The sequence below is a fragment of the Capra hircus genome, chromosome 27, assembly GCF_001704415.2.
Source record: "Capra hircus breed San Clemente chromosome 27, ASM170441v1, whole genome shotgun sequence".
Taxonomy (NCBI): domain Eukaryota; kingdom Metazoa; phylum Chordata; class Mammalia; order Artiodactyla; family Bovidae; genus Capra; species Capra hircus.
In genome coordinates this window covers 7,775,401-7,802,903 of record NC_030834.1, presented here as the reverse complement: position 1 = coordinate 7,802,903, position 27,503 = coordinate 7,775,401, and the positions used below count along the sequence as shown (strand labels likewise).

The 27,503-nt window shown below is 46.3% G+C and overlaps 1 protein-coding gene across 2 annotated transcripts in view; it reads right to left on the bottom strand.

Moving 5' to 3' along the window:
- Nucleotides 1–25,242, bottom strand: part of INTS10 (integrator complex subunit 10) — a 31,209-nt gene extending 5,967 nt beyond the window's left edge. For both annotated transcript variants that reach the window (XM_018042001.1, XM_018042000.1), the window contains exons 1-15: nt 25,046–25,242; nt 24,290–24,357; nt 21,652–21,755; nt 20,766–20,905; nt 18,781–18,862; nt 18,179–18,319; nt 17,436–17,607; nt 16,789–16,958; nt 15,892–16,025; nt 9,567–9,720; nt 8,173–8,255; nt 7,024–7,176; nt 5,582–5,690; nt 1,969–2,048; nt 280–442 (exon numbers count right to left, since the gene is read on the bottom strand). In XM_018042001.1, coding sequence (XP_017897490.1) covers nt 280–442; nt 1,969–2,048; nt 5,582–5,690; nt 7,024–7,176; nt 8,173–8,255; nt 9,567–9,720; nt 15,892–16,025; nt 16,789–16,958; nt 17,436–17,607; nt 18,179–18,319; nt 18,781–18,862; nt 20,766–20,905; nt 21,652–21,755; nt 24,290–24,357; nt 25,046–25,174 — 1,882 coding nt within the window. In that variant the 5' untranslated portion in view covers nt 25,175–25,242. The remainder of the gene's footprint in view (nt 1–279; nt 443–1,968; nt 2,049–5,581; nt 5,691–7,023; nt 7,177–8,172; nt 8,256–9,566; nt 9,721–15,891; nt 16,026–16,788; nt 16,959–17,435; nt 17,608–18,178; nt 18,320–18,780; nt 18,863–20,765; nt 20,906–21,651; nt 21,756–24,289; nt 24,358–25,045) is intronic.

Sequence of the window (27,503 nt, the reverse complement as noted above, 5' to 3'; positions counted from 1 at the left end):
CCAATCCGGCAGCCCATCCGCCACTGGGGGCCCTCAGGCATCCCGGGTACCTTCCAAAGAAGCGGAAAAGGGACCGGGGCTGCTGACCTTCCCGACTCCTCTCTGAGGTCTCTCCTTTCACGAGACTGACAGCCACGGTCCCATCTCAGATCACCACTCCTTTCTCCCTCACATCCCTGACACCACTATTTCTCCCCCAAAGGGTTCGCTCATTTTTGTCCCATGCATTTATCCTTTAAAAATAGAGAGTTTCTTCTGCTCAGACAGGGGAAAGGATACTTGTGACGTAATTGAAGAAGTTCTCGTACTGGAAGTTCCCCTGCTGGCAGATCTTGCTGACGGCTTTCAGGAAGAGCGTCTCCCCCCGCGGCCACTCGTGCTGCAGCAGGACGATGACGTGGCCCAGCGCCATGTCGTCCCTGCTGTCCGTGAAGGCTCTCAGCTGCAGGCACAGGGCGGGGGGCGGGGGGCGTGCAGTCACAGGGTGACCGAGACTGGCGGGGAGGGGCCCGGGCAGGCGTCCCGGTGGGAGTGGGTCACGGAGGTGGGCATGGAGGCTCTGAATGTGCGGTGAGGCGGGAGGAAGCTGAGCACCAGAGGGAAGGCTCAGGGACTTCTCTTAAGGGGCTGGGTGGGAGGTGGAGGGCGGGCCAGAGGCGCCCTTGGAGAGAAGGTCTGAGGACACCCGAGGACGGGGCAGGCAGGGAGGAGGCAGGAACGTGAAGTGAGAAATCGTCACAGGGCTTCCTGGTCGGGATCAGCAGCCCTGCCTAAAGTCACTCCAAGCTGCTTCTGCCGCCCGGTACAGACCAAGAGTGAGGGCTGGGATTGGCGCCCCGAGGTGGAGACGTCTGCCCAGGAGCTGCCGGGCGGGGTGGGGGTGGGGGGGCGCCGTTCAGCCTGTCAGACCCCGGCCGCCCCAGCCCTGCGTTCCGTCAGCCGTCCTGAGACGCCACAGCTCAGGGGGCCTCGCTCTAGGACGATGAACTCACAGCCCTCTCCGAGCCCAAGAGCACCTCTGCTGCCTTCTGCTGCACCTAGTACATCCTGACTTGCAGGCTAACTCATAAAACACTGGACATCATGACAGGCGAGGCCACCTGCGTGTCTGCCTCACTGGTACCTAGAGTGATATGTAATACCGTGTCCCAAGGACGGAGGTTATTTCCTACTCTTCTCTGCCTAGTGCAGCTGACGTTTAATAAATATTTGTTTATTCCTCCAACTGCTTCCCTCGTTATACCAGCATGCTGTCAAAAGACTAAGCCAACGTGTGCTCAAGGCTCTCAACTTGAGTCACTCCAGATCATCAGAACAACCCTCTGAATTAAATTCCTTTCATGCTAATCATGAAACAGTGGAAGCACTGACAGACTTAATTTTCTTGGGCTCCAAAATCACTGCGGATGGTGACTGCAGCCGTGAAATTAAAAGATGCTTGCTCCTTAGAAGAAAAGCTATGACAAACCTAGACAGTGTATTAAAAAGCAGAGACATCACTTTGCCATCTAAGGTCTGCAGAGTCAAAGCCATGGTTTTTCTAGCAGTCATGTATGGACATGAGAGTTGGACCATAAAGAAAGTTGAGTGCTGAAGAACTGATGCTTTAGCACTGTGGTGCTGGAGAAGACTCCTGAGAGTCCCCTGAACTGCGAGGAGATCACAGCAATCAATCCTATAAATCAACTGTGAATATTCACTGGAAGGGACTGATGCTAAAGCTCCAATACTTTGGCCACCAGATGCAAAGACCCGAATGACTGGAAAAGACCCTGATGCTGGCCAAAGGAGAAGGGGCAGAGAGAACGAGATGGCTGGATGGCATCAACGACTCAATGCGTAAGTCTGAGCAAACTTCGGGAGATAGTGGAGGAGAGAGGGCCCTAGCTCCTGCAGTCCATGGGGCTGCAAAGAGTCAGACTGAGTGAGTGAACAGTACGGTAACATGCTGATCAACGTGAAGCTTACCTTAAAACAAGCCAACATTAAGTGCAGGCAGTAGGGCATGATGGCCTTGCTGGTACATGGCAGAAGCTTCAGATCCGAACCTAAGAGAAGCCCACAACAGGCAGAGAGAGCTCAGAGGGGCAAATGATTAAGGTGCTTTCCTTAAATCAAAAAGGATCAGCAGCAGTCACATGGTCTCAAACACAGTTAAACCACAATTACATTTAGTGAAGGTGAAGTTGGTTTTTGAATCATCTCTGGATTTCATGTCTCAATCTAAATTTCTAAAACTGCTTAAATACCTTTTATTATGAAACCTTTGAAATATACAGGAAATGACAAGACAATATCACAAACACCAGTGTGCTGTATCACTCAAGTTTTATACAACGTTGACACTGGGTTTAGTTTTTAGATTTTCATACACAGCATCACAAATCCAGTCCACCTTCTGTGAGCCTCTTCTGATCCCTGCCTCCCTGCCTGGAAAGAAAGTGAAAGTGAAAGTCGCTCAGTCATGTCGGACTCGCTGCGACCCCGTGGACTATGCAGTCCATGGAATTCTCCAGACCAGAATCCTTGAGTGGGTAGCCTGTCCTTTCTCCAGGGGATCTTCCCAACCCAGGAATTGAACCAGGGTCTCCAGCATTGCAGGCGGATCCTTTACCAACTGAGCTATGAGGAAAGCCCTGGGGGTAAGGGCTCTTCTGAATGAGGGGCTCAGCATTCCTACATACGCTGCGCGCTTGTCAGGCAGGAATCTGTATCCGTACACCTCAGAGGAACGTTCCTCATGTTTCCAGTCTGCGGTACAGATGGTGTCTCAGCCTGCACATCCCTCCGCTGACTGTTTGCAGGATGACACCTGTGACTCCAGCTTGTTGGTTTTCCATGTTACACAATGTTCTGTTGGTAACACAGACCACCACTGATTTATCTGTTCTTTTCTGTTTAACACTGGGATTTCCCATTTTTCACCATTACAAACAGCACTGAGATAAACATTCTTATATATATATATATATATTTCTACATACTTGGAGAGCAGTGGCTGTTTTTCACACCAAGATTTTAGTCCTTTCCTTTACGGTGTGTGCTCCTTATATCCTAAATCCTTCTCTACTTCAAGGGCAAGAAGCAGCAAAACACAGAGACGCTGCCTTCGTGTGGACCCTATGCACACGCACTTACACGTGTTCACACCGCTGGCCCTGGACCAGCACAGGTTTGCACTGCATGGGACCACTTGTGTGTGGCTTTTTCAGTAAACACAGTACCAGCATTTTCACTTTACAGATGTCCAGATGAACCAACTGCGGGATTACAGACCACAGCGTGTGCAATCGAACCAGGGTTTGAGCCCTGACTGTGTCCACACTGTTGCAGCTTCCTGCCTTGGGGTAAGTCATTCGTCAATTCCGGGTGCTGAGGCAGAGAGAGAAAAGTACCCGGATTTTTGACTACTGGGGGCGGCAGGAGGAGAGAGGGGGTCAGAGCCCTTGGGTTAACTCCTGCATTGTTCAAGGGTCAACTGTATACTTGAAACAAAAGATTCGTGAAATCAAATTCATCCATTTTACTGGAGATACATTCATTTTAATTATATTTACAGCCTATCTCACTAAAAAAGAAAATTTCTAGTTGAAAATCCACGACCCAGGAGGTGAAGGCCCACGTTTGGAAATCACTGATAGGTCTGCATCCAGAAGGGGCACATAGCCAGGCAGTGAGATGTGACCTGGTCTGCTAAGCTGGTCTCAAACACAGCCAGGCAGGGAGATGTGACCTGGTCTGCTAAGCTGGTCTCAAACATAGCCAGGCAGGGAGATGTGACCTGGTCTGCTAAGCTGGTCTCAAACATAACCAGGCAGTGACATGTGTGACCTGGTCTGCTAAGCTGGTCTGCAGACCGACTGCATGAATCTATGTGCCTTCCAGAAGCACACGGGTAATGTGGATTCATGTCCTAATGGTCAATACAGCCACCCTTTACTCTCTGCATCCAGATGTAAAATGACAGCTTATTGTTTTAACTTGAATTTCCTGTCCTAACAGTAGGTGGAGAATCCTTCCAAGTAGTTTTGGGCAATATTTCATTGAATTTATCTCTAAGTATTTTATGGGTTTAGATGTTATTTGATCTAGAGTCCTTAGGCTTTGCTACATGGCCAAATATGTAGCTGCGGATAAAGACGGTTCCTTTCTGACCTTCTTTTTTCTTGCCTATTGTGTTGGCAAGAATCCCCAGGATGCTGCACTGAGGTGCTGGGGGCAGACACCAGCATTGCTGCTGGTCTTGGGGAAAGCACTCCATATTTCATAGCTAAGAATGATGTTGGGGAAGTTTTCCTCCTTTTTCTAGTTTACTGAGTTGTTTGTTTTTAACTGTGAATGATAAATGCAGACATAACTAAATTCTGTCTGCGTCTATTAAGACAATCTTATGATTTTTCTCCTTTAATCTGCAAATGCGGTGAACGGTACTGATCGGCTCTCCTGGGTTAAGCACCTCTGCACTCAGCTGCTGTGTCTCGTCTCTCTTATGTGCTGCTGAATTTGCTCATATTCTGCTAAGGATTTTGGCGTCTGTGGTAATGGCAGAGCCTGGCCTTTAACGCTCTTCTCTTGCGATGCTGTCTGGCTGTGCTGTCAGGGTTAATGCTGGTCTTAAAAATGGAAGGCTAAGTGTTCTCTCTTCCTCTGTTTTCTCAAAAACTACATACAGGATTGAAGTTGTTTCTTCCTAAATGCTTGACAGGATTCACAGTGAAGCCAACTGGACCTGGAATTTTCTTTGTGGGAAAGTTTTTGATGACAAATTTGATAGATATAAAATGTTCTGATTTTCCATTTCATCTTGTGTCCATTTTGGTAAGCTGTGTTTTTGAAGGATTTTTTCCATTTCATCTAAATTGCTGAATTTATTGGCATAAAGTTATTCACAACCTGTGTGCTTACTGCCCTGATTTCAGTAGGATCCAGGGTGACGTTCCCTCTTCCATCCCCGATATTGGTCATTTGCAATCACTGTCATTCGGGTCAGTCTCGTTAGGGGTTCATCAATTTCATTACCTTTCGGCTTTATTAGTTTCCTTCCGCTTTTTTCTATTTCATTGATTTCTGGTCTTGTCTTTATCACTCCGTTTTCTACTGGGCTTGGGTTTGACAGCGTATCTCTTTCCACCTCTATGATAGAACTGAGATCCGGACAGTGGGGCCCTCTTCCTTTCCTGTGAAGCATCACAGCCCAACTTATGTAATTTTTCAACAAATGAGCAACTTGGAGTGAAGCTCAAAGCAGCCTGAGATACGCTGAGCGACCCTTCTCTACTAATCGTAACAAAGTTTCCTGGAATTGGTAAAGATTGGAAAAGGATCCTCTGATATTCTTCGAAGACAGCACATTCAGGAAAGGAAGAGCATGTCGGAAGGAAGACAGACGCACAGCTGCTTGTGAACCCAGAGCCCAGAGCAGCCTGGTGAGCACTCTGCTCCTTACGCAACTTGCCAAGCTCTGCCAAGGAGACCTCATGGTGTCACCTTGTCAGGAACTGTAGGAACTATAAAAAAAAACCTCCCAGTGGTGGGCCCTAAAGCTATTTCTAGAAAATAAAACTAGGCTTTGCCACAGTACCTTTTCTAAACTTGGGCTTTATTTTGGAGGGCTCCTCCTGGGACTTGCCTCCATCCTGGATGGGAAGGACCATGGAGCACATCAAATCGAGGACCTTCTCACACGTCATCTGGAGAAGAGAAGACCAGAAGGAACCAGCTGTGAGTTTCTGATGGAAAGCACGCCTCCGTAACTACCGTCTCTCCAGCATGCCACCTGGGCACAGAGGCTGGGGAGCACCAGTGGCCCAGGACCCCACGTGGTCACTGCTGTTTGCCTGATAGTGAACGCGGAAAAATAACTAAGATTAAACCCATGCACTAGACCTTTCAAGGAACACGGACCCACTCTCTGCTGTTAAACAACAAAAGAACAAAACTGAAAAACTAATCGAGTATTAATTGAACTACCGAAGTGTTTGACAGCATCGTGGAGTCCAAAAGAAGTACACCCCTGTCTTAAAGACATTTACTAACTCACTGCATAGAGAAATGAACAAAATGGGACAGACGGTAAAAGGGCATAATAGAAAATGAAGTAGAAACACACAGGGTGATGAACTAGCAGGAGAAGTTTTAGGCTGGACGGTTATCCTGATGTAACCCTTAAAGCCAGGAGGGTTTGACATGTAGAAAAGAGAAGGGAGGGTTTTCAGAGGAGAGAAAGATGCGGGGAGGGCTGTGCACTGGCCTTGGAGAGTCACCTAAGGGCATGGTTTAGAGAACAGGTGTGAAACTGGACAGATGACACACTCATGGAGGAGAGGGGGCCCCCGCGCCCCATTAAGCAGGTGGTCTCAACCCACAGAGAGCAGGGCGTCACCCTCGGTCCCCACGTCCAACTCCAGGAGTGACAGGGTCACGGAGGGAGCATTTCCTGTGTGTCAGGCACAACCCTCCTATTACCTTCATTTTACAGACGAGGAAGTGCAATCTTAAATCCCTGCTTCCCAGCCTTTTTCGTATCTTGGCACGTCCAGAAAATACTTGTAAGGCTGCTCAGAGCTGGAACCAGATGACCCCGGGGCTCAGCTGCTCAAGCCCTAGCTAACCACCTGGGCTGAGGGGCTGGAATTCCAGCACGTCCAGAACCACCCATGGCCACAGGGTCATGAGGCTCCAGCTTCGAGAGGTGGGCAGCTGGGCAGTTAAAACCTTAAACCTCCGGAGGTAGACAGAGAGCCAGTTAAGCGGTGGGGCCAAGAGTGAACTCAGAATCAAATGCTGCCATTCCTCAATACCCATCTCCTGACTTCAGGTACGCGATGGGAAGTAGGAAATTAAATAAAATAGAATCACTATTCTTTTTCACCAGCAGATCAGGTAATAAAATCTAGGCAGAAAGAGCAAGTTTCAAGGAAATATGCATGGAATTAAAAAGCCACTCTGGCAAAGAGAAGAAGGCCCAGGGTCACCAAGGGCGCCCAGGAGGGTCCCCACACCCGTCGGGCACCCAGGACTCACTCTGTACTCCCCCAGAGCAAAGTGGCAGGTGGCCAGCTGGATGAGTGCCCTCTGATGCTCCAAGGTGCCCTGCCCCGAGATCTGTGGCTGAGGAAGTGATCCCTGGAGAGCTGCCAAGTGGTGCAAGCTGGCGATGGCCTTCTTATATTGACCCTGAGAAAGTCACAACAGCAAAGAGAAACAAGGCCATCAGAAAAAAAACTTCCTTTTTGCTCTTAGATTCTATGTGCTTTCATAAACTGTGCTGAGAAAGTACTCTTATGATATGCATCTTTGCAAACGATCTTCATGTACCCTTTTAAGATAAATACAAAGTAAAATAAATAAATGAATAAGAACAAATAAATGAATAATAATAATAAAACCTTCCAGAGCCACTAGCAAGCAACTCCAAATCAGGTACTTCTGCTGAACCAAGTGAGAAGGGGAAGGAGACTTAGCAACAGTACCAAACCCACTTAGCTAAAGCCAGTGGAGGATCTGTATGGAGGTACCTTATAAACACAAAGATTTTTCTTTCTGGTCTTAATTCTTGAGAGGAAATAAAATAACACAAGCTCTCTGATTAAAGTACATTTTTGATATGCTGTTTCTTTAAAAATTAGAGAAGGAAATGGCAACCCACTCCAGTACCCTGGCCTAGAAAATCCCATGGATAGAGGAGCCTGGTAGGCTACAGTCCAAGGGGTCGCAGAGAGTTGGACATGACGAAGCGACTTCACTTTCTTTCTTTCTTTATAAGTATTTGACTATTTCTCCTCCATGAAGGCTGGAAGCAGCAACCGGCCCATTTTCCCAGTGGAGGCCCGAAGCCTCTGTGTCTCGGGACTGGGTCCTCTGTCCCCTCTGGGCAGGTCCCGCTCGAGGACGGCAGAGCCGGGTGGCAGGGCTCTGCCAGAGCAGAGGGGGTTGAGCAGGGCTCCTCTTTCATTGGAAAGCAAACTGGCATCTACAGACAGGCGTGACCTGACACTCCACACGCAACACAGGAGGGGCAGGCCTGGCGCTGGGAGCTGCTCTGAGATGACGGTGGAGCATGGTCCCCCGCCAGTGGAGATAGAGCGGGAGGGAACACACACCTTCAGGCTGAAGATGTGCTCAGGAGACCACGGTCCTGTCTGCACACAGGTGCTTATAAACCCACATTACCTGATAGATGATCATATCGTTGAGGAAGATTCTCAGCCAGAGCCAAGTATCCGTCTTCCACGCCAAACAAATTCTTGTAAATTCTGAGCAAGAATTCAAAGACAAATTTATCAAAGATATGTAACACAGAAGCATCTGATATACCCATCAAGAGAACAATCAGAGAGACAAATGATAAAACATGGATGTAACTTTAGACTTTGATTCCTAAAACACTGGTCTGAACTTTTTTTTTAATTTTTTAAAATTTATTTCAGTCTGAACTTTTAATCAGAGGGTAAAGTTGGGGCAGAGTCAAGTGACAGTGCCAGTCGCGCAGTCGTGTCCGACTCTGTGACCCCATGGACTGTAGCCCGCCAGGCCCCTCTGTCCATGGGATTCTCCAGGCAAGAATACTGGAGTAGGCACCTAGCCATTCCCTTCTCCAGAGATCTTCCTGACCCAGGAATTGCACCTGGGTCTCCGGCATCTCCTGCATTGGCAGGTGGATTCTTTAACACCTGAGAAAGAATACTTACCAGGAATATGTAAGAAATGTCATTAGGCCCTGACGCTCACTAAGCGCATAGCATGTGCTAAGAGCTGTTCAACAAGCTTTTCACACATTACTTCATTTATCCTTTAAGCTACTTTGCTTTCACCTAGTTAAAATAATCAACACGTGACACTAAGAGTTTTATTCATTGTTTTAAAAGCCGACCTATAACCAGAGAAAAAAATCCCCTCCAAAAGTCACCAACCTGTTCACAACTCTAGATGTAACAAGAACAAATTGGGTAATGCGACGTTTACTAGAAAACACGGCGACACGCCAGACAAAGCATCGGTAGCGGCGCGTGACAGAGCAGGCCAGGGACCCATGTGCACTGGCCAAAAGGAAGGTCAGGGCCTTGGTCCCGAAGCACAGAGAATATGCTGGTTAGCCAAGTGCCAGTCATGTCTAAGGAACGCCGAAATACCCACTAGTGTAAATATTACACAGAGAAACTCCCTCTTATGTATATCTATACTCAAAACAGGCTTCCTGCAGTGTCTGCAATTTGAGCTTTTCACTTTCAGGCAATGGAATTAATGCGGACAGAATAGCACCACCTCCTGTAACCTTAGTACTTGTGGCTGGAGGAAGATACAACGCAGGGGGACAGGACAACTGAAAGCCCAGAACAAACCCAGCGAGCAAAGAAAAAGGCCAGCAACAGAAGTTTTAAGAGACCAAAAACTCTCCCTCCCACTCCACCCCAACTCTGATTAAAATGATCCTAAAATGTGTGGACTACCATAATCAATTTACTTAGCCATCAGTGATGGGCATTTCGAGTAGAATAATGAGTCTTTTTTGGTGTGATGATTCCATATAAAAACTGAAATATCCCAACAGGACAAGTACGCCTTACCCTTATCCAGGAATTCCAGGGAATAGAGCAGCTCCCAGCTCTCTCTGGCCAGCTTGAAGCTCTCCAACACCTCGATCGAGTTAGCAAGTTCTGCCTTGTTGATGACAATGTGACGGTTCCTTCCTTTTGCTGAACAGTCTTCGTCGTCCGAACTCTGCTTAGAGAATGTGAAGAACATGATTAGTTACAGAAACAGTCGCTGCTGCTGCTGCTGCTGCTGCTGAGTTGCGCCAGTCGTGTCCGACTCTGTGCGACCCCAAAGACAACAGCCCACCAGGCTCCCCTGTCCCTGGGATTCTCCAGGCAAGAACACTGGAGTGGGTTGCCATTTCCTTCTCCAATGCAGGAAAGTGAAAAGTGAAAGTGAAGTCGCTCAGTCGTGTCCAACTCTTCCAGACCCCATGGACTGCAGCCTACCAGACTCCTCCGTCCATGGGATTTTCCAGGGAAGAGTACTGGAGTGGGTTGGAAATAGTCACTATTTGAACATTATTACGTTTATTGCTGATGTCAGCTCTGATTACTATAAGAATTTTATATCAAAGGATATGATCATGAGTATACTAAAATATTTTGAATTTAACAACTTTAAAACAATATAATATAACAATATTAAAAAATAATATAAAATTTTCATCCTTTCATGCACTCAACTTTTATTTTTAAAATTACGGTTTTTCTGATGATAAAATTCTAAGGCTAAATACTAAGGATAAAATATTAAGGTTATGGCAGCTTCAGAGTAAAGCTACAGAGTTAAAACTTCTAATAACTTAAAAACATATTAATGCCATAAAAGCCAAAACCTACATTTTTATGTTTAGGGATACAGCTTAATTAAGTAGTACCTATTTCATAGCTTACTTTTTTCCAATATGTGACATTATTTAATTTGCTTTCAAAAAAGTTTGTTGTGTAGTGGAATTAAAATTTAAGCCTGAGTCCTCTGAGAAATAACTGAGAGAAACTGAATTATTAAAAGTGAACTTTTGTTCACTGCATATACCAACATATACCATTCTCCAACAGTCACCCAATGCAAGGGGTCTGGCTAGGAGTCCTTTAGTCTGCACTTACTCATTTTATTTAATAATAAAGATCTGTAACTTGCTTTTCATCTCAAACAATATAATGAAGAAAAAAGAGGGCCTCAGGGAAAGGCAACTATTGTAAACGCCACTGAGTATGGTCAGACTTCGTGCTGAAAACAAGGAAAGGTAAAACAGCTCCACTTAATCTTCCTGAAAACTGCTTGAATCTTTTATTCCACCAAAGTCATTTTTATGAATTCAATGACCCAAATTAAATTCTCCCTGTAGATTTTTACCCCACCAAGATCATTAAGAAATATGTAGAAATAAACATATCTATGAAACAAAAACAGACTTGTGGTTGTTGGGGGGAAAGGCTGAGGAAGGGAAGGATTGGAGCTTGGGATTAACGGATGCCTGTTACACACAGGAGACAGATAAACAACGAGGTCCTACTGTGTAGCACAGGGAACTCTATTCAATATCGTGTGATAAACCATAAAGGAAAAGAATCTGAAAAAAGATACGTGTAACTGAATCAATTTGCTGTACAGAAGAAACGAATCCAACACTGTGAATCAACTATACTTCAATAAAAAAAGTACATATATTTCAGCTAAATATATCCAATCCTCATTTTAAAAAAAGAACAGAGCTCAGTCAGGTTCACTAAATAGAAAAAAAGAGGACCCAAATAAACAAGAAATGAAGGAGGAGAAATATCAACCAGTACCGCAGAAAGACAAAAAAAATCCTAAGAACATACTATGAAGACATTTTGTGGGCATGAATACACATTAACAAATTGCACAACCTAGCAGAAATGGGCACATTTCCAGAAACATACAGCCTGTCAAAACAGAATCAAGAAGAAACACAATCTGAACAGACTGATCACTAGAAGTGAAATAGAATCTGTAATAAAACAAAAAAACCTTCCTGCAGACAAAAGTCCAGGACCATATGACTTCACTCTGGAATTCTACCAAACATACAAAAAAGAACTTATACTGACCCTTTTCAATCTCCTCCAAACACTGAAGAGGAGGGAACACTCCCAAAGTCATTCTAGGAGGCCACCATCACTCTGATACCAAACCAGACAAAGCCACTATGAAAAAAGACAATTACAAGTCAGTATCTTTGATGAATACAGACGCAAAAATCCTCAACAAAATACCAGCAAACCAAATGCAACAACACAGATTAAGGATCATACACCATGACCAAGCCGGATGCATCCCAGGGTCACAGGATGATTCAACATACGCAAATCAATCAATGTAATATACACACTAACAAAAGAGCAGACAAAAGCCACATGATCATCTCCACAGATGCAGAAAAAGCATGAGATAAAACTCAACGTCCGTTCTTGATGAAAACTCTCACCAAAGTGGGTATAGAGGGAACATATCTCAAATGTAATAAAAGTCATTTACAATAAACCCCCAGCCAACGTAATACTCAATGGCGAAAAACTGAGAGCTTTCCCACTTAAATTTGGAACAAGACAATTTGCAACATTCTCACCACACCTATTCAACACTGGAAATCCTAACTATAAAAATCAGACAAGAAAGAGAAATAAAAGGCATCCAGATTGGAATGGAAGAGGCAGAACTGTCACTGAATGCAGATGACACGATACTCTACATAGAAAACCCTAAGGACTCCACACAAAAACTATCACTGAACAAATTCAGCAAGGTAGCAGGATACAACATGAACAGACAGAAATCTGCTGCATTTCTTTACACTAACAATGGAATATCAGAAAAGGAAGTTAAAAAAAGAATCTCATTTAAAATCATATCAAACACAAATGAACAAAAACCCCAACAACATAGGAATAAACCTAACAAAGGAGGTGAAATACCTGTATGTTGGGAACTCTGATAAAGGAAAACTGAAGATGATTCAAAGAAATGGAAAGATATCCCATGTTCTTGGAATGGAAGAATTAATATTGTTAAAACTGCCATACTACCCAAAGCTATCTACAGATTTAATGAGATCTCTATCAAATTACCTATGATATTTTTCACAGAGCTAAAACAAATAATCCTAAAATTTATATGGAACCACAAAAGACCCAGAATTGCTAAAGCAATTCTGAGGAAAAAGAATAAAGCTGAAGGCATACCCTCCCAGGCTTCAGACAATATTACAAAGCTGTAGCACAAAACAGCCTGGTACCGGCACAGAAGCAGACATGCAGGTCAGTGAAAGCGAGCAGAGAGCCCAGAAATAAACCCACACGCCTCCGGCCAGTTACCTTCAACAAAGGCGGGAAGAATATACAGTGGGGAAGAGGCAATCTCCTCAGCAAGTGGTGTTGGGAAAGCTCGACAGGTACGTGTACATCAATGAAGTTAGAACTCTCCCTTGAACCACAAACAAAAATAAAGTCTAAATGGCGTAAAGACTTATATTAACTCGTGACACCATAAAACACCTGTAAGAGAATATAAGCAAAACATTCTCGGACATTAATCACAGTTAATATTTTCTTAGACCAGTCACCCAAGGCAAAAGAAATAAAAGCAAAAATAAACAACTGACACCAAATCAAACTTATAAACTTCACAGAGCAAAAGAAACCATAAACAGAACAGACAGACAACCAATGGGCTGGGAGAAAGTATGTGTATACAATGGGACCGATAAGGGATTAATCTCCAAAATACACAGACAGCTCATATAATTCACATCAAAGAAACAGACAACCCAATCAAAAAACGGGCAGAAGACCTAAAAAGATATTTTTCCGAAGAAGACATACAGATGGCCCACAGGCTCATGAAAAGATGCTCAACAATGCTAATTATTAGAGAAATGCAAACCAAAGCAACAATGAGGTATCACCTCACATCAGGCGGAAGGGCCATCATCAAAAAGTCTACAACGATAAATGCTGGAGAGGGTATGGAGAGAAGGGAACCCTCCTACACCGCTGGTGGGAACGCAAATTGGTGCACCCTCTATGGCAATCAGTATGGAGGCTCCTTTAGTGAAGTCGCTCAGTCGTGTCCGACTCTTTGAGACCCCGTGGACTGTCTGTAGCCTACCAGGCTTCTCCCTCCATGGTATTCTCCAGGCAAGAATACTGGAGTGGGTTACCATTTCCTTCTCCAGGGGATCTTCCCAACCCAGGGATTGAACCCAGGTCTCCCGCACTGAAGGCAGATACTTTAACCTCTGAGTCACCAGGGAGGCTCCTTTAAGAGACTAAAAACAGAACTGCCGTGTGGTCCAGCAGTCCCCCTCCTGGGCATGTATCTGGAGAAAACTCCATCTGAAAAGACGCACGCACCCTGACGCTCACTGCAACACTATTCACAACAGCCAAGACAGGGGGCAACCTAAGTGTCCGTCCACAGGTGAGCAGATAAAGACAAAGCCGAGGTGCACACACCCTAGAGCATTTCTCAGCCACAAACAAGGATGAAATAATGCCGCACCAACATGGATGGACCTACAGATTATCACCCCAAGTGAAGTCAAGTCAGAGAAAGACAAATACCATAAGATATCACTGGTATGTGGAGTCTAAAAAACGACACAAAGTTATTTACAAGACAGACTCACAGACACAGAAACTTAAGGTTCCCAAGGGGAAAGTGGGGGAGAAGGGATGGGAGAGACGAATCAGGAGTGTGGGGTTGACCTAGGCATACTGCTATATATAGAATAGATAACCAACAAGGACCCACTATATTGCACAGGAAACTATACTCAGTACCTTATAAAAACCTGGGATGGAAAAGACCCTAAAGCTGTACCACTGAAACTAACATAACACTGTAAGCCAACTACAGTTAGAAAAAAGAAGCTCTACTCCTTAAGCGAATCTCAGAAAAAAAGGCACTCCCCTCCCACTCCCCACCTTTCTCCGCATTCCGTGACATCCAGGGGCCCTCCCCGCCTCACACTATTTAGCTTCATCTCCTTATCCCCCTCAGTGATGACACGCTCCTCAATCTCTTTCAAAACCAAAACCTATCTCTCAGGCATCCTGGCTCTCCAGGGTCCTCTCCCATTCACAGGTGGGCGATCCAGTGAGATACAGAAACACAAGCGGTGTGTCCATTGCTGTGGCAGCTTATGGAACACATTCCTGCCTCAAAATGAGATCAGGAGTTTACGGAAGGGACCTCAGATACAGGGGGTCGGTATGGAGTTCCAGATGGTCTGTAGAATTTACAGGAACACAAAAGCACATTCTGAGAGGAGACTCTGAGGCCGGAATCCTGACCACGGGGAAAGTACCTGGTGGGAACACATCGCCCTCAGGGAGGACCCTCCCCTGCCCCCACCTCCACCTCCAGTTGCCTGGCTGGTCACGTGAGCAGAACGTCCGCCCCCTCCCGGGATGGCCTCCCCCAGGGACCAGCATTATAAGACACCAATCAGTAAAGGGACGTCCATCTGGATTGTGATGAGAAAGCGCCCAAGTTTTAGATGCTGGTTACTAAAAACCAAACACTATGAGTAAAACAGACCTGTGAGCTGAGCTCACGGGCCTCCAGGGCCCTTAACACATGAACATATAATCTATGTGTCCCCTGCCGCAACGGGACAGACAGAGCTGGCTGGACCCGCATCAGGTGGGGCGGACTGGGGGCTGCAGCATGAGAGCAGAGCCTGCAGGTTCACACACGACAGGTGAGGGCCAGGACGCCCAACAGCTGTCCCATGCCTGAACCCACCGCAGGGAGGGCACAGCAGAGCCCCCTGGCACCAAAGGCCCCCGGGGGCGCAGGTGCCATCGGATGGATGCCCAGGACATGGGGTGGGCGAGACAGATGCTGCCGACGGCCCCGAAGACCTTGTGCCCCAGTGAAGGGACACAGACGGCAAGGCAACCAACCAGGAAAGATTTAAGAACAGACCTCACTAAGGTCTGTTCAAATATAGGAAGAGAGAGAGAAAACGGAGGGCCATTAGGAGGCAGCCTCAGCGGGGAAGAACACCCGGGCCGAGCGCTGAGTGGCGGGACCCAGAGGGGTGGCCGTGAGCTGGGCGGAGGCCGGGAAGGGGCCGCAAGCTGTCGGAGGGTCTGCAGCGCGGGGGCCTGCTCATGCCTGCTCTGGAGCCAAAGAGGGTTGGGATTTTATTCTGAGAGTGGCGGGAAGCCGTCAGTGACCAAAGAGACGTCTGGTTCACGTTACAAAACAAGAAGAGGCTGTGGGCGCCAGAGTGGGAGCAGGGAGCGGGCAGTCACCCAGGTGAACCGTTTCTAGCAAACCGCCAACATGTCATCCGCTAGTAATTATATCTCAAAGAATTACCGTGGGTTTTTCTCTTCCCTCGGCTAGTTTCCTCTTCTTATGTATGTGTTTACTGCGATCGATCTCGACATCACCGTACACGTTCGATACGTCCTCCAGGAGAACCAGCGGGACCTGGCTCGGGGCGTTGGGACCTGTGGATGGAGTGAAAAGAACGACACTTAAAATGCGGGAGGAAAAGAGTGCTTAATGGCAGTGGAAACCTACTCAAGCACTGTGCGAAAATATGGTCACTGTCGTCCCAATCGGCTAAACAAATAAGCACACATATACAGAAATAAAAACTGTGCAGACATACACCCAGCTGTTAACAAACGCCTCTCTCGGTGGACAACGGCAAGTTCCTTCTTTGCGTTTGTTCTTACGTTATCTACCAGATTTTTTACAATGATCACAAAGCATAGAATTAACAACAAAAGAGAAAAACTATAGATACACATACATTATTTAAATATATGATAATCCAAATATCTGAGATAATCTAAATGTATGAAATACCTTAGGCAATATGCAAAAATGAGAGTTACGTTAGACTGGGAGCGTTGTGAGTATTTCATCCTGTGATATTTCTATTTTTCACATTCTCTAGAATTTATATGAATACACATTATTTTAAAAAATCTTTGTCTGTTGAGAATCTACCATGAAATCTAAGTCAATACCCTGCTACATCTGCTGCTTTTTAAAAAGAGGCATTCAATATCTGTATTTAGTTTCAAATACCACGCATCCTTTGATACAGACGTTTTTAGTGAAACCATACATAAAAACCAACAACTCATAAAAGCACTGGCAGTTATTTGGATCCAAGAACAATGTTAAGGTGAACATTCTCATTGCCCTCACCACCCTCAATGAGGCCAGTGGTCCGGGACACTCTAAAATTCTCAAACCAACCTTGGAAGAGAGACGGCTGTATGCTGCTGACATACTGGAATGCATTCTTAAAGAAGACCAGCAGAGTGGAATAAACCACTTGGTTTTTGTATTTTGCATGAGCTTCATTATCAAAGTTGTTCATGTATCTGCAGAGATCCTTCATTCTATGCAAAATATCACCATAGCTTCTGAAAGATGAAGGACAACAGAAATTATTTAATTACTCTGAGCTTGTCAGCAAAACATCTACGAGAGAAAAGCGCCCATAGAACCGTTACAACTACTGAACCATTACAACTACCAGATGTGGCTCTGGGCAGGTAAAATTACTCTCCACTGTCTGCAGATGGAGGCAAATTCCCCTTCTGAATCAGAGCAGCATCAGGACAAGAGCTCCTGACACGAATGTGCCAAGTAAGTTCTCTTTCCCCTAAGCACCGAGGAGAGCTCAAACTCAACAGCATCTCAACAGATCATGCTTCCGCTGGGAATCTTTTAATGAAGTGAAAAACTACACTCCTGCATAGATACTGAGAGTTACAGAGCGGCCCCAGACAGAGGTGTACCCATGTACTATATGCTTCTAGAAAAAAGTATTTTGCTTTTTTAGAGATGATGCTATCAAACGATTTGTTGTGTAGTCTTGGAAATGAACACGTTTTTACCGTCTTCCTTTATCCATCTGCCAGTCACACCTCATTCCAACAACATTCAAAATCTTAAACAATCTCTCCCAAGGGTCCACAATCTGGGACGATTTTTCCGTCAGCCCTTCTATTATGTACTTCTGAGAGCTACGTTTGCTCGGTGACATTAAATCAGATGTTTCCTGAGCACCTGAGATGTGAAAAAAAAAAGTAGTTTACAATTAATTAACATGCCTACTTACTTAGAAAAAAAAGCTTTTACTATGTATTTTTGGCCATGCCCCGCAGCACGTGGGATCTCAGTTCCCCGACCAGGGATCGAACCTACACATCTGCACTGGAGGTGCCATCTTAGCCACTGGGCTGCCTCGGATGCCCCAGTACTTACTGTTTATGTGGCTGGTACTTAGCAGAGAAAAAAAAGGTCTGATTTCCCACGCAAGAGGCAAGAGCACAGAACCTCAACAGGCTTGTGTCCACCCCTGGCAGAGCAGGAAGGGACCTGTGAGCTGCGGTCCATGTATGAAGCTAACCTTACAGTTCAGCAGCTTCACTGTTTCAATCGAGAGGTTAAACTGGTTCCAGAAAAGTCTTATCTCTTAAGTGTAGTGTTTTTTTTCTAGGAACCCTCTTTTAGCAAGACTAACAAATTGGTACATATCCAGAGGAGAATCATCAAAACACAGGGATTTCTGAGCTGGAAATTTTACAAAATGAAAAAGTACAAAAAATAAAATAAATTGCATGCTATTCCCACTTACCTTGATGCTGATTCTCTACTTGAGTTGTTCTAGTGACATAATTTATGTAAAATTCAGCTGCTTTGTTTAAGTACTTATAGAGCAAATTGGCAGGCAACCGAACGTCGTGGTTGTTAATTATTAGCGGAAGGACGTCACAGACTGTTGAGAAGGAAAAACGAGGAAAAACTCATTAAGCTGTTTGGCTACTCTTGGGTTCTGGCAAAAACCAAGTTTAGTTTTTAGTTCACTTGGACAAGAGTAGATAGGAAGAAAACAACACCCTTATGGCACAGTTATTTAAAAACTGCAACGTAGAGGGACGCTAGTGGGCAGAGTCAGCAAGGAGACGAAGGCTCTACGTCACGAGTGACAGGTGTTTATTATTGTGCTTCACACCCAAATACATGGTTACATGTATTCTTTCAGAGGTATTAACCATTACGTAACAAAAATTTAGAAGTTGTTTAAAATGCTTTCTGAACCGAAAAAATAAACAGGGATTTAAATCCCATAATATGAAGAATTCCTCTGCTTTCTACAAATGACCTTATTTCTGAAATGACTCCCCCACCACATTCTACTGACCATAAGGAATTAATACGAGATGCGATTTTTCTTACCGAATAATTTTCTAAAGCAGTTGACAGGAGATTCTTGTTCCTCAATAGTCTCAGCCTCTAACAGTGCCTCCCCAAGGCCAACCTGTTTCAAAACACACCTCATCATTTAAATGTGCTCAGTTTCAGATGACTGAATTACATGAAGAAACAGTGCATCTGATTTACTGATTTACCATATAGTTTGTACATTCAGACTTCCCCCAGAAACAAGAATTCTCACTTTAAAGGCTAGAAAACAAAAGAATCCATCAGCAACCCTGCCTGGAAGGGAATCCCATGTTCGTCTGACCGCAGACCACTATTGTCCTATTCGCCTCTGAATCAGTAAAATTAAAACGCCAATCAAATGTCTAGAAAACTTAATGGAAGCTCTGGAGCTAGACAGAATGATAACAGAGATGTCGAGATTTTTCTAAGAAATTCAGAAACTGACTTTATTCCCTCCATCAAGATGTATTATGTAGACAAAACTTCGCATTTGCAGAGTTGCCAGGAGTAGCCACCCTGGACGAGGTAGGACAGAGCGGTTTGGGTCTGCAGGCCACCGTCCCATTCTGACGCCCTAGCCCAGTGGAGAGCTGGCTTGCACAAACCCACCAAGACCTCCACACTGTCTTCCCTGCAACCTGATGACGCAGGGTGAGAGGAGGGGTTACCCTGTGAACGATTACACGAGGCCGGAAGTTAAAATCAGGGAGGACTCTACGTTGAACACTGTCCCCCCCCAAAATTTATGTCCACTCAGAACGTCACGATGTGACCTCAGGTGTTTAGCTTATAAAAAAGGTCTTCATACATGGAATCAGTTAAGATGAAGTCATTCGGGATCAGGGTGGGTTGTAATCCAATGACCGGTGTTTTGATAAGGTCGTGCACAGACACAGGGACAACATGCAAAGATGGCCAGGTGACAACAGGGGGGGAAGCCGAAGCCAAGGGATGGCAAGGCCCGCCGGTGTCCCGGGCGCCAGGAAGAGGCAGGCATGAGCCCTCCCCGAGCCTTCACAGGGAGCATGGCCCTGGCCATGCGTTGCTTTGGGGCTGTGAGAGAATAAGTTCCTGTTGTTTTAAGGCACCCAGGTTCTGGTACTTTGTTAAAGCAGCCCCTTGAAACTAACACACAGAGATACAGAGAAGGTTAACCGGGGCAGCAACCAGGAAAGTAGAGCCAGAAAGAATAAGCCAAAGGGTTTGAATTAAGAGTTAATCATCTGAAGCCCGGCTCTCCATTATAGGCAATGGGGAGTGATGAACACAGCTGCAAAGCAGGATGCTGTCCACCTCTAGGAGCGACCGCACACTGACTAGTGTCTGCCAACCACACTCAGTAACGATCGGATGTATGAGGAAAGGGCAGAGCAGAGAAAAAGTGACCACATGGCGAAAGCATGTGAAGAACGTGCCCGTTCATACTACCAACTATGGCGCTCCTTTAAATTCAAGCACAGAGTTGAAAACTATGAAATAGATTATTTTTTAAAACTCTACTATACAAATTGAAAATAATTAGCACTTTGGCCACCTGATGTGAGAGCGGACTCATTGGAAAAGACCCTGATGCTGGGAAAGATTGAAGGCAGGAGGAGAAGGGGATGACAGAGGATGAGACGGTTGGATGGCATCACCGACTCAGTGAACATGAGTTTGAGCAAGCTCCGGGACATAGTGGAGGAGAGGGAAGCCCGGCGTGCTGCAGTCCGTGGGGTCACAAAGAGTCACACACGACTGAGCGACTGAACAACAGCAACAACAACAAAGCACCGTCAGAGCTTGGTGCTCGTTTCCTGCCACTGGTCAGACAATTTCTACTGGGATTTCAGAGGCTGGTAACAGTGACAGCCTTCTAGCTTTACCAACAAGGATTCCTTTGATTAGAGTTCAATCTTTTCTGGTGCTCCTCAGAATGAGAATAATCTGCTTTAGAATAGCATACACACTCTAGCTCTTAAACATACTTGTAACTCTACTGATCAATTTTATCTTACCCCATGTTGCACCACGGTTTCAGGGAAGCGTCTCAGAAGTAGAAGCAGCATTTCTGAACGTTCCAAGGTGTTGAAGCATTGTTCCGTAACCTTCAGTAACATTTCACACTGGATTCGCCCAGGAAGAGTTTCAAATAAACCTGTATACAATACATTTCACTTTGTGAAGTCTTTCAGAAAGAAAATGCAGACGCAAAAGAGGAAAGAAGGCGTCATCATGCACAGAAGGGGACATACTGAGTGAAGAACCGCTTCAATACCAAGTGAAGTATACTTGGTATTCACTCAGTAAAAGAACTGCTACTGCCGGATTTCACCCACAGCCTGGAAGGCTTCCAGGTCAGAGTATTGGGCATAAGATGTTCACAGAATGACCGCGAAATATCTGGAGGCCTCATTGGATCTAGAAGAGAAGAATGATGTCTGGGAAGGGTCACAACAGTGCTTGCTGCTGGCTGAGATGAAAAGCAAGCACGTAAGCTAAAATGGCGTGAACCATCTACTTCCTTTTTTGTCCAGAATCTGAAATATTGGATTGACTATGGCACCCAACACAGAATGAAGGTTAATAAGAAAGGTCATAAATTACTGAAAGTTTCTCTCCTGTTCTGTGGAGGTCTGCACAATCTACAGATGCTTTCTGATTACTGCAGAACCTGTTAAAATATATTCAGTTGCCCAGGCTAATATCCACATCCTTTCAGAAAATTTAAAGGGTTCTAAGCAAATGCTCAAGAGACCAAGTGACATTGTACAGGCCAAGAACAAAACTCATACATGGGTACCAATACCGCAGACGTGGCTTTTTTGTGTGAAATTACTACAGAGAATTTCACATTCTGGAAGCAGTGATTTATACACTATTACGTTATTACTTTGTTCTTACTTCTTAAGAATTGGGTTTGTTTATCTTGTGAATCATTTCTTAATGCTGAGGTAATAATGCTGATCTCTCTCCACACCACCGGCTGATCTGGGAAATTCACAAACCTATTTTTAAAAATGAATACATTAAATTAAAATGTCAGATTCTATATAGCATCCAAAAAAGAAAGTAAAAACAGTAGCATCACAGAAAAACACATTTTTCTTTATCCCAAGTGAATACATAGATAAACCAAAACAAAGATATAAAATAAAAACTAAGAAAAATGAGGGCCCTTACGATAGACTTAAGCTTTTCTAATAAGTGAAAAGACAAATGACCATAATATGTAAAGCACTCCTGAAAAGCAAACAAGGGCAAAAAAAAAAAGAAATCTCCCAAAAGCAAAAAATCAGTTCAGTTCAGTTGCTCAGTCGTGTCCAACTCTCTGCGACCCCCTGAATTACAGCACGCCAGGCCTCCCTGTCCATCACCAACTCCCGGATTTCCCCCAAACTCATGTGCATCCAGTGGGTGATGCCATCCAGCCATCTCATCCTCTGTCTTCCCTTTCTCCTCCTGCCCTCAATCCCTCCCAGCATCAGAGTCTTTCCCAATGAGTCAACTCTTTGCATGAGGTGGCCAAAGTATTGGAGTTTCAGCCTCAGCATCAGTCCTTCCAATGAACACCAGGACTGGTCTCCTTTAGGATGGACTGGTTGGATCTCCTTGCAGTCCAAGGGACTTACAAGGGTCTTCTGTAGCACCACAGTTCAAAAGCATCAATTCTTCAGCACTCAGCTTTCTTCACAGTCCAACTCTTACATCCATACATGACCACTGGAAAAACCATAGCTTTGACTAGATGGACTTTTGTTGGCAAAGTAATGTCTCTGCTTTTGAATATGCTATCTAGGTTGGTCATAACTTTTCTTCCAAGGAGTGAGTGTCTTTTAATTTCATGGCTGCAGTCACCATCTGCAGTGATTTTGGAGCCCAAAAAATAAAGTCTGACACTGTTAGCACTGTTTCCCCATTTATTTCCCATGAAGTGATGGGACCAGATGTCATGATCTTAGTTTTCTGAATGTTCAAGCTGGTTTTAGGAAAGGCAGAGGAACCAGAGAGCAAATTGCTAACATCCGCTGGATCATCGAAAAACCAAGAGAGTTCCAGAAAAACATCTATTTCTGCTTTATTGACTATGCCAAAGCCTTTGACTGTGTGGATCACAATAAACTGTGGAAAATTCTCAAAGAGATGGGAATACCAGACCACCTGACCTGCCTCTTGAGAAACCTATATGCAGGTCAGGAAGCAACAGTTAGGACTGGACATGGAACAACAGACTGGTTCCAAATAGGAAAAGGAGTATGTCAAGGCTGTATACTGTCACCCTTCTTATTTAAAACTTATATGCAGAGTACATCATGAGAAACGCTGGGCTGGAAGAAGCACAAGCTGGAATCAAGATTGCCGGGAGAAGTATCAATAACCTCAGATATGCAGAGGACACCACCCTTATGGCAGAAAGTGAAGAGGAACTAAAAAGCCTCTTGATGAAAGTGAGAGAGGAGAGTGAAAAAGTTGGCTTAAAGCTCAACATTCAGAAAGAAAAAATGGGCAAAGGCAAATCATAAGAAAATACAAACAGCCCAAGTATCATTTGAAAAGATACTCAGTCTTACTAGTAATACACTGAACACACGTTTTTAAAACAGCAAGATACTGTTTTCTCCTGTGCGTGCGTGCTTGGTCGCTGCAGTCCTGTCCAACTCTTTTGCGAATCTATAGACTGTAGCCTGCCAGGCGCCCCCGGCCATTGGATTCTCCAGGGAAGAATACTGGAGTGAGTTGCCACGCCCTCCTCCGGGGGATCTTCCTAACCCAAGAATCGAACCCACATCTCCAGCACTGTGGGCGGATGGATTCTTTACTGCTGAGCCACCGGGAAGCCTTTTCTCCTGTGGCACTGGCGAAAATTAACAGGTGATGGAAAGACTGATAATAACCAAGTGTTGGCAACACTATGGGAAAGCAACACTCTTACACACTGGCCGTACAGGAATGGCACTTTTTGGAAAGCAGTTTGATAGTACCTCAAAATTTAAAATCCACGCACCCTTTGACTATGCAAACCTATACACCTGAGCACAAAATTACTTTCTGACACTCTTGAATATAATCTCTACCAACTGGAAGCTCCCTAAATGTCCCCCAATAAAAGAGGGGTGAAATGCTATGCAGACGTGAAAAAGAACTAAACAGATCTTTACATGTTGAGCTGGAAAGGGGTCCATCACCGTGGGTGAGCAGTAGCGCTCGCTGCTGCAACCGCTGCCCCAGAACCTACTGATGCGTGCTGGGTGTGCTCTGGTTGAGGCCAGGAGGGACTTCCACTCATTATTCTCTATGTTTCAGTACTGTCTAAACTTCTGAGAAGAGCGTCTATTATTTCCAAAATAAATGACTGAATAGACGAGTTTTAACAAGAACAAGACCTAGTTAGACTTCTCTGCAGTTAACGGAAGGCCTAGACCCATGAAAAAGTACGCTTTAGGTACCCGACCCGCAGAACTTCAGACCTCCTCCCAACTCCCTCTTCGATAGACAGAAATCAACTCCCCACCCCAAGAGGTCTGGTCAGCTCCCCACTCACATGTCGTAGAGCAGCCTGCCGGCGGTGGCTGTCCGCTCTGCATTCCGCTCGATGGTGTACATCTCATACTGCAACACAGCCGAGGCGGGGTCAGGCCCTCTCCCCCGTCCCGGCCTGCTCCTCCACCGTCCCCACCCCTGGAGGGCCTAGGACCTGGCACCACCTGCTGCCACAGACCATCAGAGGCCCCCACCCCCACATTCCGCCCCGTCCCTGGAGGTCCTAGGGTCGGGCACCACCTGGAGACACAGACCCTCAGAGCCCGCCCCGCCCCTGGAGGTCCCAGGGTCTGGCAGCACCCGGTCAATGAAGCCTCGGGGCTCGGTCGCTCACAGCCCGGGCCCAGGTTAGTGCAGGCAGGGGCTCTGAGGTCGCCGGCGCCCAACAGGCCGCCGCCTTCATCATCGGGTTGCCGGGAACGGTGTGTAGGTTTCCGCGGCTCATGTTACTCTGACACCTTTACGCACGGCGGCGGTGCGCGGCACTCCCCCCTTTACACAGCCACCACCCAGGTGGGCTCCTGTGGTCAGCACCCCGCGCAGGCACCCAGGATACCCCCATTCCGCCCCCGCCCCGCGGGCGGCCCTTCCCCCGCGGCACCCGGCGCGGGCCCGGCCGCAGGCGGCTGACGCTCCCGTGGCCCCGGCCCGGCCGGCCGGACCCGGAGTCCCCAGGCTCGCTTCTCGGGGAGGGTGGGGAGGCTGGGGGGCGCAGGGCAGTGGGAGCCGCGCCCTCCGCGCGCCCGCCCGGCCTCACCTGGATGTTGAAGTCCGCCGGGTAGAGGCTGCGCGCCGTGATGAGCCAAGCCTTGGCGGCCCACAGGTCCTGCGGCACCAGCTCGCGGGCTCGCTGCACCAGAAACTCGCAGTCGCCCTGGGCGGACATGACGCGGCCCGAGCCCGCCGGACCTCAGGGCGGGGGGACGCCACGGGCCTGGCCGCCGCCGGGGCCGCTACTACGCAGGCGCGGGGCGCGCCGAGCGCTTCCGGGTTTGCGGGCGGCCTCTGCGCCTGCGCCAGTGGGGCCCTCGGCCGGGCAGCTCCCCGGGAGCGTCCCGATCTCCGAGGCCGCGGAGCAGCGAGAGCCTGTCGGCGGGCTCGGGGCGCGACCCCCGTGTCCCCGGGGAGCCTGCGCGCGCGCCGCCCGGGCGGCCCCAAGACGCCGGAAGGGCGGAGGTGGGCCCAGGACGGTGCCAGGAGCCCCTCGGCCGGGGGTCACCGGCGGAGTGGACGCTCCGAAAGGTCTGCGCGGGTTCTGTCCCCGCGGTCCCGCCGGCGATCGGGCTGCTGTTAGGACCTTACACGTGTCACTGCCGCCGCGCGTTTATTCCCTGGTTTCTCCCGCGAGCGTTTCTTGGGCTACTGCAGCGTGAACGCTTTGCCAGTGCTTGGCTGCGGGCTGGGAGCTACTGAGTCGTTTATACCTGTTGGCGCCCCGGGTTTACAGGGTTAGGGACCTGTGACCTGCAGAAAGTAGCTGTTTTAATTATCCTTTCCAGCCGGGATCGACGTCATTTTCGCCAGATGAAAACTAAACAGTCTCCCCTGCTCTTGGAAAGGGAAGCCGCACTTAGGAACCGGAGGAAGCAGTATTTATTTGCCGAACAGGAAGAATGTGCCAAAATTTGGGTTGTGAACCTTCCTTTGGTTTTCAATCCAGGGTCTATATACAAAAGTTTAAGCAAGTTCTAGTACCACTGATATCTTGGATTTAAAACCAAGGTTAGGGATTCAAAACTGATCTGTTTGAAAAAAAAAAAATGCTATACACTTCATACATGGAAAAGTTATAGATGTGTTAAATAAATATGAATATATACATCACTATTGTGGACAGAGGATGTCGCCTGCCATTCCAATAAACAATGCATGCTGTGTGCCAGCACCCCCAGCCCGACTTACATTAGTGCCCCAGGAGGGGCATTTAGGGTAGAGGAAAAAAGCATACTGGCCCAACTAATGATGTGTATCTAAAGAGTAATTTCAATGAGCCCAGAGCCTTGCATCTAACAATGTGTTTTGTTTTTTTGTTTTGTTTTATTTTCAGCAAAAACTCCTATATATCCTGACTCCTCCCTTAGCTCTTTGGAGCAGTTCTGCAGAGCTAGAGGCCGTCTCCTGGGCTGTGGTCCCCAGTAAGGTCCCTGAATAAAACATAACTAGCAACTTAAGGTTGTGTATTTTTGTCAGGCAATGCTATGGTTATGTGTGAAGCCTAATATAAGACACTTCCTAATTACAATAATTGAAAAACAATTGCAAAGTTAATGGTGACTTACCAAGCTAGTTTTAGAGGAAAGCACCAAGAGGAGCAGGCCTTGCAACACCATGTAAAGCACCAACCTTACCAAATCTGTCAAGGTTGGGATTCTTTTGTTTTGCTACGTTGCCCATTGGTACCATTCTACAAACGGCAACTTTAATATCTCCCCACTTACCCCTAATTTTTAAAACTTATTTATTTTTGGTTGCGCTGGGTCTTCATTGCTGCGCTGGGCTTTCTCTAGTTGCCGGGAGCGGAGGCTACTCTCTCCTTGTGGAGCATTGGCTCTAGGCTTGCAGACTCAGTAGTTACAGTGGGCTTAGTTACTTCCTGGCCTGTGGAGTCTTTCTGGACCAGGGATTGACCCTGTGTGCCCTGCATTGGCAAGTGTACTTTTTTTTTTTTTTCCAATCAGTGGGCCACCAAGGAAGTCCAACCCCAAATTTAAAAAACTTGATTTTGTTTCATTAGCATCCTTAGTGATCTCTTTAGGTAAGAGCCACTGCTTTCCCCTCAGCTCATCCATACATGAACTGTACTAGTGCTTTAGAAAGCATTATGGTTCCTAAAGCTGTTTCATGTCCTGTGATTGTTACAAAGGATCAGCCTGCTTTTCTGTTCATTCTGTAGGCCAGGATGGATTGCTTGGTGATAGAATTCTGTGGCTTTGTAGAAAAGAAGAAGGTACTGAATTGATCATTTTTATTGTATAAAGTAAAGATCAAAAAAAAAATGAGGGCTTAAACATTTTTTCATTATTTCATTGATTTGCATGTATAAATTGCGTAAGGTTTTCAAATGGCAAAGTGAAGTGAAAGCCGCTCAGTCCTGTCCAAGTCTTTGCAACCCCATGGACTATAGAGTCCATGGAATTCTCCAGGCCAGAATACTGGAGTGGGTAGCCGTTCCCTTCTCCACAGGATCTTCCCAACCCATGATGGAACCCAGGTCT